This window comes from Lactuca saligna, chromosome 7 (assembly GCF_052625555.1).
Source record: "Lactuca saligna cultivar CGN05327 chromosome 7, ASM5262555v1, whole genome shotgun sequence".
NCBI classification, from domain to species: Eukaryota; Viridiplantae; Streptophyta; class Magnoliopsida; order Asterales; family Asteraceae; genus Lactuca; species Lactuca saligna.
The window spans coordinates 125,982,905-126,000,731 of NC_136423.1; the positions used below are offsets into that span (position 1 = coordinate 125,982,905).

General features: G+C 39.5%; 2 protein-coding genes across 2 annotated transcripts; both read left to right on the forward strand.

Annotated features, from left to right (window-relative positions):
- Nucleotides 1–39: 39 nt before the first annotated feature.
- LOC145004619 (xyloglucan endotransglucosylase protein 1-like) lies at nt 40–17,565 on the forward strand. Its single transcript, XM_078963574.1, has 3 exons — nt 40–344; nt 16,886–17,079; nt 17,169–17,565. The coding sequence occupies exons 1-3, from the start codon at nt 162–164 to the stop codon at nt 17,563–17,565; spliced, it is 774 nt and encodes a 257-aa protein (XP_078819700.1). The 5' UTR covers nt 40–161.
- On the forward strand, nt 167–1,450 carry LOC145004620 (uncharacterized). The gene is made up of 3 exons (XM_078963575.1): nt 167–283; nt 677–997; nt 1,085–1,450. Exons 2-3 carry the CDS (start codon nt 827–829, stop codon nt 1,340–1,342), a joined length of 429 nt encoding a protein of 142 aa, XP_078819701.1. The 5' UTR covers nt 167–283; nt 677–826; the 3' UTR covers nt 1,343–1,450.
- Nucleotides 17,566–17,827: the final 262 nt, after the last annotated feature.

Here is a 17,827-nt window from a genome sequence, read left to right on the forward strand (position 1 = left end):
CACTACTACTTCTCACAAACATCACATCTCTCTCGATCTCTCTCTAGTTCTCTCTCATCAAAACAATAATGGGACCTTCCAACAATATTAATCTTTGCGCAGTCGCTCTTATAATTTAAATTCTACTAAAAGCAGCATCAGCAGGAAGTTTTTACGATGACATGGACATCACTTTTGGGGGTGAACGTGCTAAAATTCTGAATGGAGGTCACGATCTTTCACTTTCACTCGACCAATACTCTGGATCGGGTTTCCAGTCCAAGCACGAGTACCTGTTTGGAAGGTTCGACATGCAACTCAAACTAATACCTGGCAATTCTGCTGGCACTGTCACCACATTCTACGTGAGTACTATAACATAATTATTGATTGCATGCATGCATGCAATCTTGAATTTGATCATATATATCTGAATTATATATATGGTCATCTCTCACTTGTATTAATGTTATATATATCGAATCTGATTATAATATATAACCGTGTCTTTAATTAATTTGTATTAAATCATAGGGAAAATGCCTTAAAAGACCAATTAAGTTTCAAAAACGTTCATATTACCCCAATTACGTTTTTGTTGTTCACAAAAAACCAACGAAATAATGTTTTTTATTATAAATACAAATAAAGTTACGAATAAAAATAAGGTTTTTTAATGGTGACCGGCATGTTGCAGGTAAACGATGGGGGTAAATGAGTTGGCATATTTCTGTTGAGTTGGCATATGTGTTGGCATATCTACGTGGCATTTGTGTTAGATAGATATAGGGCATAATGGGGGATACGACTCCTTAATCAATCGACTTCTTCAATCGACTTCTTCAACATGGCTTCTTCGTCTCGATCCTCCAACTCATGCTCAAGATCAAAAATTTCCAAGTCAAAAAGCACAATTGATAAGGCACATCCTTGTGATTGTGGGTTTCCTTCTCGCATCTGGATATCAACAACAAAGGCAAATCCTGGTAAAAAATTTAGGGTTTGTCCTAACTCTTTGGTAAGTATATATCTAAAAGCTTGTTCTTGTTTGGGTCCCTTTTTGTTTTTCATGCTACAATATTGTTTGTTTATGTTATAATTGAAGATGAAGGATCCAAAGGATAAATGTGATTTCTGGGAATGGGTTGATGATGATGAAGAAATTATAACCAAGAACGAGAATAAGAAAGATGAAGAACATGATTTCAATACTGAAGTGAAGATTGCAATATTGGAACATGATTTCAGTGAGTACAAGATGAAGACTGATAAGGAATGTAAGAGTTTTAGAAAGGAATTGGATAAAATGAAATGTTTAGTGTTGATGTTTGTTGTTTTGTTTGTAGTGAAGTACATGATTTAGTGTTAAGTTTATTATGTAAGGAAAATGTACTTTGAAATTATCAGGATATGTATCTTCAAAGTAGTTGCATTGTACTCATGTAAAATGGTTACGAAGTGGGAATGAAAAGAAGGTATTTGTGAAGACTGATACACATAGAAGGTGTTTATGAAGGCTAATAGTCCATAAAAGTAACATACTTTTTATTGATTGAAAATAGCAAGGGCAAAATAGTCCATAATAAGATTACACTTTATCAAATGATAATAAGAAGGGCAAAATAGTCCATAAAAGGATTGCACTTTATCAAATGATAATAACAGGGACAAAATAGTCCATAAAACATGTGTTTGATATTATGCATGTAATTTGTGTTGTAAATGGTTTTTAAACACAAGGGCAGTTTTATTGAAAACACACATAATAGCAACATACTTTTATTGATTGAAAATAGCAAGGGAAAAATAGTCCATAATAAGATTACACTTTATCAAATGATAATAAGAAGGGCAAAATAGTCCATAAAACCTGTGTTTGACATTATGCATGTAATTTGTGTTGTAAATGGTTTTTAAACACAAGGGCAGTTTTATTGACAAAATAGTCCCACAAAACAGCTTTTACCAATTTTAACATAGTTTTAACAAATAGGGGCAAAATGGTACATTGTTATAATATGCATAAAAGGTAATAAACTACATATCAAAGCATAATTAAACCACATAATCAAGCATGTGCACATGGTACTAAATGTTGGTAAATGTGCACAACACCAAAAGACAAGCCTAAGCATCAAAAAGACAAGCCTAAGCACCAAAAGATGTGCTATTTCAAAGTATCTGACATAATCCTAATAGAACACACTTATCCTAGTTTATAGTAACTGGATTTTCAGTACTTTCCCCACTTCCATCTTTTGTTACCACCTTCTTCCTTAACTTCAGTTTCGTGATCCTCTCATAAGGTAATCGCCTTTTGTTCGCAACAAAATGCTGAAAAAAAAAACAGGTTGATGCTGATGGTGATGATTTTCTTGATGGTCAATCTCATCCTCTTGTTGTTCAATTTCATCCTCCTGCTGGTCTTCAATATCGCCTTCTTCAACAGCCTCTTCTTCACCAATTCCATCTTCACTAACCCCATCTTCCTTGACCCTATCTGTCACAACTAGAAATTTTATGTCTTGTAAACACTATACTCAAGTGAATGTGGAAATCAAAAACTCAAAAGCATGTATGATGCTTACTCAATGGAAAACTAAACCCCAAATTCACTACATCAAGCAATTGGAAAACCCTAGAAGTTCTTGTTAAGTCCATTTTGGACTAGAACTTCCTTATTGGACCTAAATGGACCAATAAGCTTCCAATTTGACTATCATGGGTTTAGAACCCTTAAATGGGCTCTAATTGGACCCACATCTATTTATTTCAACATTTTGGGCCATATTGGGCCTAGAATGAAATAAATTAATGACTATGAACCATAACCCTAACAAGTCATAAAAATCACTTTTATATTTATTTGGACCAAAAATCACTCAACTTAACCATGAAAATTGGGCTTAAGCATTTAAGGCCCAAACATTCTCTTTTCCCCCACCATTCTCGGCCCAAGCCCAAGAATAAGGAGGAGTTGACTTTGGATTGCCACCTCACTTTTATTTGATGGATATCCATGCATGCAACTCATACTTCCAAGCATTTATCTTGTCAAAGCCACCCTCTTCTTTCCTCTTTCCCCCTCTCGGCCGAATCCCAAACACACACACAAACATTTCACTCATCTTTTCTCTCAAGGAGCTCTCTCCATTTCTCTCCAAATTTTCGAAGATCTAAGAGGAATTCAAGGGAGTTTTTCCACAAAGATCATCATCTACGTAAATTGAAACTTGGATCCACACTTTAGACTTCTTCTTATATCCAAAAATCTCTTCTTAACTCTCATGAAATCATAAACTTGTGTCTTAGAACTCCATAAACTCGAGATCTTCAACAAGGGGTGCTAGGGTCGAAAATCACCAAGTTTTCTTCCATCCTTTCTTCAAAAACCGAATCAACATCCAAAGGTGAGTTTCATACCCCCTTATTTTCGGTTTTTATAAGTTTTTGTGGGGGAGAATACAAGCAAAGGTGTAGATCCATCATTATGTGTATGTTGTGGTTGATTTCTATGCTTATATGTATGTTTTGTATGATTTTGATGCTAGATCTAGTGATGAAATACTAAAAACCGAGATATATATTTTATTCTAGCATAAAATATACTATTGCATGCAAAGTATACTAAGAAAAATAGCCAAATGGCTTGACAACACTTATTTTGGGCTAAAAACTCATTTTTTTGACATAAAATGTTAAAAATACAAAGTTGAAGGGTCTAAAATGAAATATTTCGAAATCTGATGGGTGAGATGAGTCAAAACAGTTTACATAATGCATTTTCTGAAAATGTACTATTTGGAGGGTTAAAAACATAAATTCCAAGCTTATTGGGCTAAATATGACATTTTCGGCCCAATGAGGCCCAATATGCGAAATTTTCTAATTTGGAGGACCAAAACTACATTTTTCTGTAAAACAGTGGACTATAAGTGTTCCATGTACTTTTCAAAGGTTTAAAATGCTTTTCAAATTTAAAAAGGACCAAAGTTGCAAAAAATTTCCAAATTGGGCCAAAAATGTAAAAATTGTGAAAAAGAGGGGCTATAACCGAGAAAACTGCAATTTCAAGGACTTAAGCTGTTTTCTATGAAAAATATGCTGGAAAATACTTATTTCAATAATTTTTGGTGTTAAAATGTCAAGAAAATGATTTAAGGACCAAACCGGAAAGTTTTTAAATAAAGGGGTGAAAAGGGTAAATTTTACAAATAAGGAGGGACTGAAAACAGAAAATTCTCAAGGCTAGTTCAATACATGCAATTTGACCAAATGATGGTACCACGCCTATCGACGAAATACAATACATTACAATACCAAAAGTCGTTGTCAAACGAATTGGTTTGGTCTCGAACCAATAACAATCCGAAACTACTAACACGACGACACTATGACATTACGACATTACGATTCATAACTAATAACGATTGGGAAGTCACTATACATGCGAGTGTGCACAGACGTCTACGCACCATCTTTGGGCCCCAAAAGTGTAAAATCTTGTTTGTTGAGCCTAGCTAGCCCAATGACCTGATCTTAAGGCCCGAAGACCTCTCTCTCTTACGAAGTGTTGGGTTTTACCGATCCGACATAACGTAAAAGGACTTTCAATGGCAAACATGTTGCTGGTCCCCAAGGGTCCTTCAGTGCTGCTAGTAAAGTCTGTAACTCACGATTGCGGGTTGGGCTTCGGGCCCTTCGCAATTGCAATGGTCTTGAACGACGCGGGGAAATACCGAGGGTTTCGCACCTTCTCTTCTTCCCTCCGGTCGTGGGACTACACAAGTCCGGGAGGATTGAGTGGTGTGAAGAATTACGAGTGACGCCTAAGGGATCGCTTGTAAGGTTGTCGATTGGACGTTTTCATTAACGCACGTCACAACACTTCACCACCCACTGTATTCTCAATGCCTCCAGAGCTCAACGGTTTCCTCTAACACAACGAAACAACGGTACACAAACTAAGTAAAGCAAAGTGATAGGAAAACGTCGGGTTTTCCTAGGGCTTTCAACAATTACATTTATGAATTACCGGTCAAATTTCACAACTCTTACGCTTACATCTACAGAATTCAAACAAGCATACTCATGGATCATCACATATTTTTACACTATTCTATTTTTAGAAAATATCATATTTTCTGATGGTTTTCAAACAATACATTGGATTTCAAACACTACTTATGAACTCACCAACATTTCATATGTTGACGTTTTCAAAATACTTGTATTCTCAGGTAACAGATAAGGTGAAGGATGATTTGTACTCTATGACGTTTTGCTGTGGTTTAAGTAGTATCAAACAGTTATTTTTTTTGAGAATGTAATGTTTTGAACAATGTAATGAATGTAACGTTACCAGTTGTATCATTCCAAATGTTGGTGATGTATAATGTTATGTTTCATGTATATGCATTGTGATGGTATTCAATGAGTCACGATAGCCCTCGGACGTTTCCGCCGTCTGGTTCGGGGGTGTGACACTATCTTCATTGACCCCATCTTCACTAATCCCATCTTCACTAATCCCTTCTTCAACATCCCCTTCTTTAACAGTTGCTTTATTTGCTGCATTGTTAAAACAAAAATAATAATTATTATACAAATGTAGATGAATGAATAATCAAAATAAAAACGAACCTTCTTTGAGCAATGGACATCGCCTCTTGTTGTGTCCTTCTTGATGACAATTGCGCCAGTTGAGGACTAGGGTCGAGCGTGCGGAGCAGGAGACGCGTGACGTCCTTCGAGAGTTTCACATGAGGCAGGTTCGGTGGGAGTCTCGACTTCGGGACGCAGAACGCTTGGTGGCTCGTCTGCAGGGAGCATCCACATCCTCGGCACCACCTCCGGGCGCAACTCATCGCGGTTAGGGATAGACTTATCATAGTAGGTCGTTAGGAAATATGCTATGTACCCCGACTCTATGTTTAAGTGACTACACTACTCATAGAGCCGTTATGCTGTCGAACTAGTATCACTCATGCATGCTCCTACGAGCAAATTTTCATGTATCAAATGCGGATAATATTAATAAATTTTTACGTGTTTTATTACGATATTGCAAATTGCTATGTGTTGAGATATTATTATTGATTGGTAAATGGTAGTAGTGTTTAAGTTCGTACCATGCACCTAGTCAGTAGGATCACGACCTCACCGAAACCACATACCCTCAACATCTTTCCGTTTTGTCACAGAAAGATGCCTCTCCGACCTACTCGCGGAAACCCAGGACCAACCCCACCTGAAGTTGACTCAGCCGCCTTCCAGGCAGCTGTATCTGCAGCAGTCACTGCAGCGATTGCGCAAATTCAACAAGGGAACAATGGAGGAGTCAATGGGCAAGGAGCCGGAAGTTCAAACAATGGAATGAATCAAGGACCCACCAAGACATGTACCTACAAGGACTTCACAAACGCCAAACCACGAACTTTTAATGGCACTGGAGGAGTGATCACTCTGAAGCGATGGATCGAAAAGGTGGAGTCGATATTCGAGATATGCGATTGCCCTGAGCACATGAAGGTGAAGTTCGCAGCCTGCACTTTTGTGGATCAAGCACTCACCTGGTGGAACGGACATGTAGAATCCATGACACTCCCTGTAGCCAACTCTATGCCGTGGACGGAGATGAAAGAAATGTTAATGGCAGAGTACTGCCCACGAGGCGAAATACAGAAGATGGAACAAGAGCTATGGAACCTCACTGTGCAGAACGCGAATATCGATGCCTACATATCGAGATTTAGCGAACTATCTCTGCTGTGCCCGGGTATGATCACCTCGGAAGGAAAGAAGATTGAGCGATTCATCTGGGGACTCACATCACCAATTCAAGGGAATGTAATAGTTGCAAACCCCGAAACATTTGACAGTGCAAAGAGACTGGCAAAAAGGTTGTACGACCATAACAACAAAAAGGGAGAGAAGCCAGTGGAGGCTGAGAAGACGAAGGAAGGAGATGGCAAGAGGGGAAAGAACAATAAGAGAAAGGGGCACCAGGGCCCCGACACCTCCAAGAAGCAGCAGACAGTGGCGGTTAATGCTGTTACCACATCGGTTCCAGCCGCACCACATGCTCCAACCTCAGCCACTTCAAATGCTTCCAAACCTTATTCCGGTAATCTTCCCAAATGCAACAAGTGCGGTTTCCATCACTATGGAGAATGCAAGGATTTTCAGTGCACCATTTGCAACCGAAGGGGTCACACCACAAAGTACTGCAAGGCTTACCCGTCCCATAACCAAAATAAAGGAATCAACAACAACAACCCTCGCAACAACAATAACGCCCATGCCAGCGGCAATAGCGCATGGCCTAGCTACACCTGCTTCGGATGCGGGAAGACTGGACACATCCGCCGAGAATGTCCCAACAACAACAATTTAAGAAATGGAGGAACAAGAAGGATGTTGACCGATGGGTCAGAGTGAGGCTATTCAAGACCCTTCTGTTGTTACCGGTACGTTTCTCTTAAACCACGCATATGCATGCATCTTATTTGACACCGGAGCGGAGCGAAGTTTCGTAAGCAATAAGTTTAAGCACTTATTAAAACAACTTCCCCAAAAGCTAAATGAAGCCTATACGGTGGAAATGGCCAATGGGAAAACCGAATCCACTGGGGAAATCTACACCGGATGTACCCTAACTCTTAATCAACACGTTTTTCGAATAGATCTAATGCCAGTGTCAATTAGGAGCTTCGATGTGATCATCGGCATGGACTGGTTAAGCCCCCACCATGCCGAAATTATGTGTCATGAGAAGGTCGTCCGTCTTCGCCTTCCAAATCACGAAACCCTAGTAATTTACGGAGACAAATCTAGCATGAACCTTCGCCTCATTTCGTGTATCAAAGCACAAAAATATCTACGAAGGAACAATCTGGCGTTCCTGGCTCACGTGGTGGACAAAACCAAGGAGGAGATTAATATTTGAGACATTCCCGTAGTATGTGAATTTCCGGACGTGTTTCCTGAAGATCTTCCGGGAGTACCCCCAGAGAGACAGGTTGAGTTTCGAATCGACCTTATTCCAGGAGCAACTCCTCTCGCTAAATCACCCTACCGGTTGGCTCCTGACGAAATGCAGGAATTATCCAGCCAACTCAGCGAACTTTTGGATAAGGGATTTATACGACCTAGTTACTCGCCATGGGGAGCTCCGGTGCTCTTTGTCAAAAAGAAAGACGGATCTTTTAGAATGTGTATCGATTACAGAGAGTTAAATAAACTCACAATCAAGAACCGCTACCCACTCCCACAATCGATGACCTATTTGACCAGCTCCAAGGAGCTAGTTATTTTTCTAAAATAGATCTACGGTCCAGATACCACCAACTCAAAGTCCGGGAAGAGGATTTTCCAAAAACCGCTTTCCGAACTCGCTACGGACATTATGAATTTTTCGTAATGCTCTTCGGTCTAACGAATGCCCCTGCCGCATTTATGGACCTAATGAATCGAATCTGCCGACCGTTTCTCGACAAATTTGTCATTGTTTTTATCGATGACATCCTCGTCTATTCTCAAAGCAAGGAAGAGCATGGCCAACATCTTCGACAAGTCTTAGAAACTCTACGATCAGAAAAACTTTACGCCAAACTCTCCAAGTGTGAGTTCTGGCTGCGGAGCGTGAACTTCCTTGGTCATGTAGTCAGCCAAGATGGAATCCATGTGGATCCCTCTAAGGTCAAAGCTGTAGAAGGATGGGCAATCCCGACAATGCCCACGGAAATTCGTCAATTCTTGGGATTAGCAGGCTACTATAGGAGATTCATTCAAAACTTCTCTAAGATCGCCAAGCCACTTACCTCGCTTACGCAAAAGGGCGTACCATTCAAATGGACAGACAAACAAGAGATCGCGTTTCGAACCTTGAAACAAGCTCTCTGTAGCGCACATGTACTATCTCTGCCTGAAGGAACGGAAGATTTTGTAGTCTACTGCGACGCGTCAAATCAGGGTTTAGGTTGCGTTCTCATGCAACGTGGGAGAGTGATAGCCTATGCATCCCACCAGCTAAAGACGCATGAAGTAAACTACACGACCCATGACCTAGAGTTGGGAGCTGTAGTCTTTGCCCTAAAAATTTGGAGACATTACCTTTACGGTACAAAGTGCACCAACTTCACGGATCACAAGAGTCTCCAACACATCTTAAACCAAAAGGAGTTAAACATGAGGAAACGAAGATGGCTTGAATTGCTAAACGATTATGAGTGTGAGATTAAGTACCACCCAGGCAAGGCCAACGTGGTAGCTGATGCATTAAGTTGGAAGGAGTACTCTAATCGTTGTACGAAAACTCTCTCGATAACCATCCAATCACACCTGGCCACTCAAATTGCAGTAGCCCAGTCAGAGGCCATGAAGACAGAAAATAGAGCAAGCGAAGTATTGCGCGGAATGGAAAAGAACCTGGAGGCAAAGGAGAATGGAGTATACTATTTCATGAACCGTATTTGGGTCCCTAAATTAGGAGGGTTTAGAGATGTTGTCATGAAGGAAGCCCACAAGACGCAATACTCCATTCATCCCGGTTCTGATAAGATGTATTTGGATATTAAGCAACACTATTGGTGGCCTAACATGAAGGCGGAAATCGCGACCTACGTCAGTAAGTGCCTTACGTGTGCCAAAGTAAAAGTGGAATACCAAAAACCCTCAGGATTGTTACAACAACCGACAATCCCTGAGTGGAAATGGGAGGGGATTTCTATGGATTTCGTGACCAAGCTACCCAAAACGTCGGATGGATTAGACACTATATGGGTAATAATCGACCGACTAACGAAATCTGCCCATTTCCTGCCAATTAAAGAATCGTACAAGATGGAGAGATTGACGCGTTTATACATTCGAGAGATTGTGAGACTCCACGGAATACCAACATCTATCATCTCGGATAGGGACAGTAGGTTCACGTCCCGATTTTGGCAATCACTCCATAAGGCGATGGGAACAAACCTCGATATGAGCACCGCTTATCATCCACAAACGGATGGTCAAAGCGAGCGAACCATCCAAACGCTCGAAGATATGCTCCGCGCATGCATGATAGACTTTGGAAAGTCTTGGGATACCCACCTACCCTTAATCGAGTTCTCATACAACAATAGTTACCATTCGAGCATCAAGGTGGCTCCTTTCGAAGCACTGTACGGGCGTAAATGTAGATCACCGTTATGTTGGGCTGAAGTAGGTGACACCCAGCTAGCAAAAACACACACATCGGACAAAACACTAACGGGACCAGAGATCATCCGTGAAACCACTGAAAAGATCGTTCAAATCAGAGCTCGATTGCAAGCATCGTGTGACCGAAAAAAGAGCTACGTTGACAAACGACGAAAGCCCTTAGAATTTCAGGTCGGTGATCGAGTACTGTTAAAAGTCTCGCCCTGGAAAGGGGTTATACGTTTCGGAAAATGGGGAAAGCTAAATCCACGATACATTGGACCTTTCGAAATCGTCGCCCGAATTGGTCCAGTAGCATACAGACTGCAACTACCCATAGAGCTAAACGGTGTACACCCCGTGTTTCACGTCTCTAATCTGAATAAGTGTCTCTCAGATGAAACACTCGTCATTCCCCTTGACGAAATCAAAATCAATGAGAATCTCCTGTTCGTTGAAGAACCAATCGAAATCATGGACAGGGAGGTGAAGCGTACTAAGCAGAGTCGCATCCCGATCGTGAAAGTACAGTGGAATGCAAAGCGTGGTCCAGAATTCACTTGGGAACGCGAAGACCAAATGAAGCAAAAGTACCCTCACCTAAATCTAGCTTTCAAACAGAATTTCGGGACGAAATTCCCTCTAACGGGGGGATGATGTCACAACTAGAAATTTTATGTCTTGTAAACACTATACTCAAGTGAATGTGGAAATCAAAAACTCAAAAGCATGTATGATGCTTACTCAATGGAAAACTAAACCCCAAATTCACTACATCAAGCAATTGGAAAACCCTAGAAGTTCTTGTTAAGTCCATTTTGGACTAGAACTTCCTTATTGGACCTAAATGGACCAATAAGCTTCCAATTTGACTATCATGGGTTTAGAACCCTTAAATGGGCTCTAATTGGACCCACATCTATTTATTTCAACATTTTGGGCCATATTGGGCCTAGAATGAAATAAATTAATGACTATGAACCATAACCCTAACAAGTCATAAAAATCACTTTTATATTTATTTGGACCAAAAATCACTCAACTTAACCATGAAAATTGGGCTTAAGCATTTAAGGCCCAAACATTCTCTTTTCCCCCACCATTCTCGGCCCAAGCCCAAGAATAAGGAGGAGTTGACTTTGGATTGCCACCTCACTTTTATTTGATGGATATCCATGCATGCAACTCATACTTCCAAGCATCTATCTTGTCAAAGCCACCCTCTTCTTTCCTCTTTCCCCCTCTCGGCCGAATCCCAAACACACACACAAACATTTCACTCATCTTTTCTCTCAAGGAGCTCTCTCCATTTCTCTCCAAATTTTCGAAGATCTAAGAGGAATTCAAGGGAGTTCTTCCACAAAGATCATCATCTAGGTAAATTGAAACTTGGATCCACACTTTAGACTTCTTCTTATATCCAAAAATCTCTTCTTAACTCTCATGAAATCATAAACTTGTGTCTTAGAACTCCATAAACTCGAGATCTTCAACAAGGGGTGCTAGGGTCGAAAATCACCAAGTTTTCTTCCATCCTTTCTTCAAAAACCGAATCAACATCCAAAGGTGAGTTTCATACCCCCTTATTTTCGGTTTTTATAAGTTTTTGTGGGGGAGAATACAAGCAAAGGTGTAGATCCATCATTATGTGTATGTTGTGGTTGATTTCTATGCTTATATGTATGTTTTGTATGATTTTGATGCTAGATCTAGTGATGAAATACTAAAAACCGAGATATATATTTTATTCTAGCATAAAATATACTATTACATGCAAAGTATACTAAGAAAAATAGCCAAATGGCTTGACAACACTTATTTTGGGCTAAAAACTCATTTTTTTGACATAAAATGTTAAAAATACAAAGTTGAAGGGTCTAAAATGAAATATTTCGAAATCTGATGGGTGAGATGAGTCAAAACAGTTTACATAATGCATTTTCTGAAAATGTACTATTTGGAGGGTTAAAAACATAAATTCCAAGCTTATTGGGCTAAATATGACATTTTCGGCCCAATGAGGCCCAATATGCGAAATTTTCTAATTTGGAGGACCAAAACTACATTTTTCTGTAAAACAGTGGACTATAAGTGTTCCATGTACTTTTCAAAGGTTTAAAATGCTTTTCAAATTTAAAAAGGACCAAAGTTGCAAAAAATTTCCAAATTGGGCCAAAAATGTAAAAATTGTGAAAAAGAGGGGCTATAACCGAGAAAACTGCAATTTCAAGGACTTAAGCTGTTTTCTATGAAAAATATGCTGGAAAATACTTATTTCAATAATTTTTGGTGTTAAAATGTCAAGAAAATGATTTAAGGACCAAACCGGAAAGTTTTTAAATAAAGGGGTGAAAAGGGTAAATTTTACAAATAAGGAGGGACTGAAAACAGAAAATTCTCAAGGCTAGTTCAATACATGCAATTTGACCAAATGATGGTACCACGCCTATCGACGAAATACAATACATTACAATACCAAAAGTCGTTGTCAAACGAATTGGTTTGGTCTCGAACCAATAACAATCCGAAACTACTAACACGACGACACTATGACATTACGACATTACGATTCATAACTAATAACGATTGGGAAGTCACTATACATGCGAGTGTGCACAGACATCTACGCACCATCTTTGGGCCCCAAAAGTGTAAAATCTTGTTTGTTGAGCCTAGCTAGCCCAATGACCTGATCTTAAGGCCCGAAGACCTCTCTCTCTTACGAAGTGTTGGGTTTTACCGATCCGACATAACGTAAAAGGACTTTCAATGGCAAACATGTTGCTGGTCCCCAAGGGTCCTTCAGTGCTGCTAGTAAAGTCTGTAACTCACGATTGCGGGTTGGGCTTCGGGCCCTTCGCAATTGCAATGGTCTTGAACGACGCGGGGAAATACCGAGGGTTTCGCACCTTCTCTTCTTCCCTCCGGTCGTGGGACTACACAAGTCCGGGAGGATTGAGTGGTGTGAAGAATTACGAGTGACGCCTAAGGGATCGCTTGTAAGGTTGTCGATTGGACGTTTTCATTAACGCACGTCACAACACTTCACCACCCACTGTATTCTCAATGCCTCCAGAGCTCAACGGTTTCCTCTAACACAACGAAACAACGGTACACAAACTAAGTAAAGCAAAGTGATAGGAAAACGTCGGGTTTTCCTAGGGCTTTCAACAATTACATTTATGAATTACCGGTCAAATTTCACAACTCTTACGCTTACATCTACAGAATTCAAACAAGCATACTCATGGATCATCACATATTTTTACACTATTCTATTTTTAGAAAATATCATATTTTCTGATGGTTTTCAAACAATACATTGGATTTCAAACACTACTTATGAACTCACCAACATTTCATATGTTGACGTTTTCAAAATACTTGTATTCTCAGGTAACAGATAAGGTGAAGGATGATTTGTACTCTATGACGTTTTGCTGTGGTTTAAGTAGTATCAAACAGTTATTTTTTTTGAGAATGTAATGTTTTGAACAATGTAATGAATGTAACGTTACCAGTTGTATCATTCCAAATGTTGGTGATGTATAATGTTATGTTTCATGTATATGCATTGTGATGGTATTCAATGAGTCACGATAGCCCTCGGACGTTTCCGCCGTCTGGTTCGGGGGTGTGACACTATCTTCATTGACCCCATCTTCACTAATCCCATCTTCACTAATCCCTTCTTCAACATCCCCTTCTTTAACAGTTGCTTTATTTGCTGCATTGTTAAAAACAAAAATAATAATTATTATACAAATGTAGATGAATGAATAATCAAAATAAAAACGAACCTTCTTTGAGCAATGGACATCGCCTCTTGTTGTGTCCTTCTTGATGACAATTACTACATCTTGAGATGGACATCCCTGTCTTGTTAATTTTATGCTTTCCTTCATTTTCTGTAGGACATTTCATTCTGTTTACTTTGGGCCTTCCTGGCATTCTCCTACGCCGAGGTGGTAATATGGGATCAAATAGAACATCAGGCCACATGTTAGCTCCATTTATTGGTTTGACTGGATACCTATAGCAACTTCCAAACATGCTTGTTTTAAACCATACGACTACATAGTCCTCTGCATTTCCATTCAGGTATAATGTAGCAGCAATGGCATGCACACAAGGGATACCACTGAGTTGCCAGGCTCTGCAACCACAAGTTTTGCTTTCAAGGTGAACAACATAAACTTCATGGGCTAATTTCACTTCATATTCTTCCTCGCCACTTGGAATAACATCCAAGTACCTGAAATCATATTAAGAAGGTAAGTTATTTCATATTAACTCACTTACAATTAAATAATATACCTTTGTTCTTCTTTCATCTTCTCAATCCTCTTTCTAATAGAGGGGCAGATTTCCATGTCCCACTTATGCCCCTTAATCTTTTGATTGTACATCCTCTCCATCACGTACAATCTGATTTCTTCCAGCATTGTTATTATTGGTTTCTTCCGGGCCTCTACAATTGCTGCATTGAAAGATTCAGATATACCATTTTCCACCGCATCACAACAAGTCTGAGGTTCAAAGAATGCTCTACACCATGTATTTGGGTCTCTTTCTATCAGGTGCTCATAAGCTTCTGTGGACATTGTACGAATTTCCCTCATGTATGATCGGAAATTGGAATCGGTTGTAGCCTTTGCAGCACTCCAAAATAACCTCCTAAACTCAACACCCGTGAACCCCTTCTTCTTAAAGTTGGCATAGATGTGTCGGGCACAATTCCTATGCTCACATGATGGTGCCCTTTCCTTAACAGCCTCCATTAAACCCTACAAGGTGATAACAAATTTCAGTTTTAAAGTACATAATAACACATAATACAGTAAGTAAAATGTAAACTATAACACACCTTTTGTTGGTCTGAAATAATTGTAAGACCCCTACCATCTCCCATCTCAATGTCCTCAAGTAGAAGATCAATGAACCACATCCAAGTTTCCTTGTTTTCAACTGGCACAACAGCCCATGCTAGAGGATACATTTGGTTGTTTGCGTCCCTACCAACGGCTGTTAACAACTCACCTCTGCAAATACCCTTCAAAAAACAGCCATCAACACCGATAACCCTTCTATATCCTTCAATCCAGCCATCCTTGATAGACTTCAGGCAAATATACATCCTTTTGAAGTAGTGTGTAGCATCAGGCATATGATTTGTCTCGATCAAGACTGTTGACCCAGGATTAACCCTCAATAACTCAACACCATAATTCCACAGTTTCTCATAATGGCTTACCAAATTGCCTGAAATCTCATCTAGTGCAAAGTACTTGGCATTTCTACATTGCCCAAGACTTACCTTGAGACCATAGTCTTTCCTAACCACTTCTACCATTTTCCTATAGCTAAACTTAGGCCTTTCCAAAATGTCAGGTATTAACATTTTTCCAATCCACTTATACGTAACAAGACAACCCAATTTTTGTTGTCTAGCACAATTATGTTTATCAATTAGTGACTTGATCTGGAATGAATTTTCCTTGTTCATGGGACTAGCCCATAGTCTAAAAGGGCAAGATGGCTTCCCTTTTTCATTTTTACTGCACCTTACTAACAATGCTTTTGCCTCATTTTTTTCATACCACAATGAATAACCCTTAGACACAGCATAATTTGTTAACATATGTTTCAGTTCATCTCGATCAGAGAATTTCATACCTAACTCAGGCATCATAGTGTCCCATTTTTGGTTTGGATCGTGAATAGGATGTTTTTTTACCTTACCACCAACTTCTTCCTCTATGCCTCTTTGTGGAATAAGGTTCTTCTGTGACAAAAAAGGATCAACAACTTCAGGCCATTGAATGTCCTCATCATCAGCTTCATGGTCCACCGATAGATCATCCGATAATACCGAGTCCACATCATCTTCATATGTTTCAGTACCACTATCCCATTCTTCAGCTTTTTCTTCTTCAATCCAATCTAATAAGGGTTCATGATGGTCATCAATGTAGATACTTATTTGATTATCATCATCATCAAACCCAGCATCAAGGAACCTAACATAATCATCTTCATCCCTGAGCTCCCTTAACCCATCTACGAAGGACCGATTTTTAAGACAGTAATACATATCCCGACATCTATTGTTGATCAATTTTTGGAGATAGGTCTTGAACTTCTTGAAATCCATGTTACGTACATCTAGCCCCATAACAGGTACTTTATCAGGATGAAAGTAAACCAAGGGATTAGGAGAAAAAACACCTTGATGGTAGACATCAATGTTGAGTGAGTCACGAGACACGCTTGCTGCACGAGACATCAATGTTGAGTGAGTCACGAGACACGCTTGCTGCTGAGAACCCTTGCTGCACAATCGACTAACTTTCCTTCACCTTCTGTAAAAATCAATTTCACTGTCACGAGTTCACCGTTATGTAAGAACCCTAGATATCGATTTCACCCTTCACTGAGAACCCTTGATGGTGAATCGATATCCTTGTGGCACTTATGTTTGATGTAATGTGTTTTAATAATCCATGTCAGATTATCACCGGTAAACAAAGAATCGTAATCCACAGATGCCGGTCACCATTAAAAAACCTTATTTTTATTCGTAACTTTATTTGGATTTATAATAAAAAACATTATTTCGTTGGTTTTTTGTGAACAACAAAAACGTAATTGGGGTAATATGAACGTTTTTGAAACTTAATTGGTCTTTTAAGGCATTTTCCCTAAATCATATGATCAGTTGTCATCACAAGGTGCGGGTCACGATGAGATAGACTTCGAGTTCTTAGGCAACTCCACTAGAAACCCTTACACAATCCACACCAACGTGTATTCACAAGGGAAAGGAAACAAAGAACAGCAGTTCCACCTTTGGTTTGACCCTACTGCAGCCTTCCACACCTACACCATCGTATGGAACAGTCTAAGAATTATGTAAGTCAGGCATCCAACGTAAACATTAATTGGTTCATGTTTTTCTAGCTACTGTTCCTAAAGCTCTTAATTTGTCTCTGCATGCGCAGTTTCTTGATAGATAACATACCAGTAAGGGTGTTCAATAACAATGATGCTGCTGGAGTGCCATTTCCCAAGAGCCAACCCATGAGGGTGTATGGCAGCCTGTGGAACGCGGATGACTGGGCAACCCAAGGTGGGCGTGTGAAGACTGACTGGGCTAATGCGCCTTTCACTGCGTCATACAGGAAATTCAATGCCAATGCCAAAAAAGTTGATCCCAATTCAGTATCTACAAGCTCAATAAATGATAACCAGTCATGGAGTACCCAAGGACTTGATGCAGCAGGCAGAAACAGGATTCGATGGGTGCAAACAAAACACATGATCTACAACTACTGCAATGATCACAAACGGTTTCCCAATGGTCTTTCCCAGGAATGCAAGCGCTCTAGATTCCTCTAATTAACCCTACTTGCGAGCTTCATTATATATCAACATATATTTTGTTATTTTAATTGTTTTTTGATTGATTTCTGATCTTGATGATTGGTTATTCTTTGATTTATATATTGTAGTCGTTCAAATTGCGATTATAAATAAATACACAAGTATAATTAAGATTCCATTTGCACTTTAAGAACACATTCTATATACGGCCAGCTACAATATAATTCACAATACATTTTTCTTTCGTTTATAGTTATTAGTTCATTGGCTCAAAAAA

Coding starts and splice junctions, on each gene's coding strand:
- LOC145004620 (XM_078963575.1), top strand. CDS start 827: ATGGCTTCTTCGTCTCGATCCTCCAACTCATGCTCAAGATCAAAAATT. Junction 998..1,084: donor GGGTTTGTCCTAACTCTTTG/GTAAGTATATAT, acceptor TTATAATTGAAG/ATGAAGGATCCAAAGGATAA.
- LOC145004619 (XM_078963574.1), top strand. CDS start 162: ATGGACATCACTTTTGGGGGTGAACGTGCTAAAATTCTGAATGGAGGT. Junction 345..16,885: donor GCACTGTCACCACATTCTAC/GTGAGTACTATA, acceptor TCATATGATCAG/TTGTCATCACAAGGTGCGGG. Junction 17,080..17,168: donor TGGAACAGTCTAAGAATTAT/GTAAGTCAGGCA, acceptor CTGCATGCGCAG/TTTCTTGATAGATAACATAC.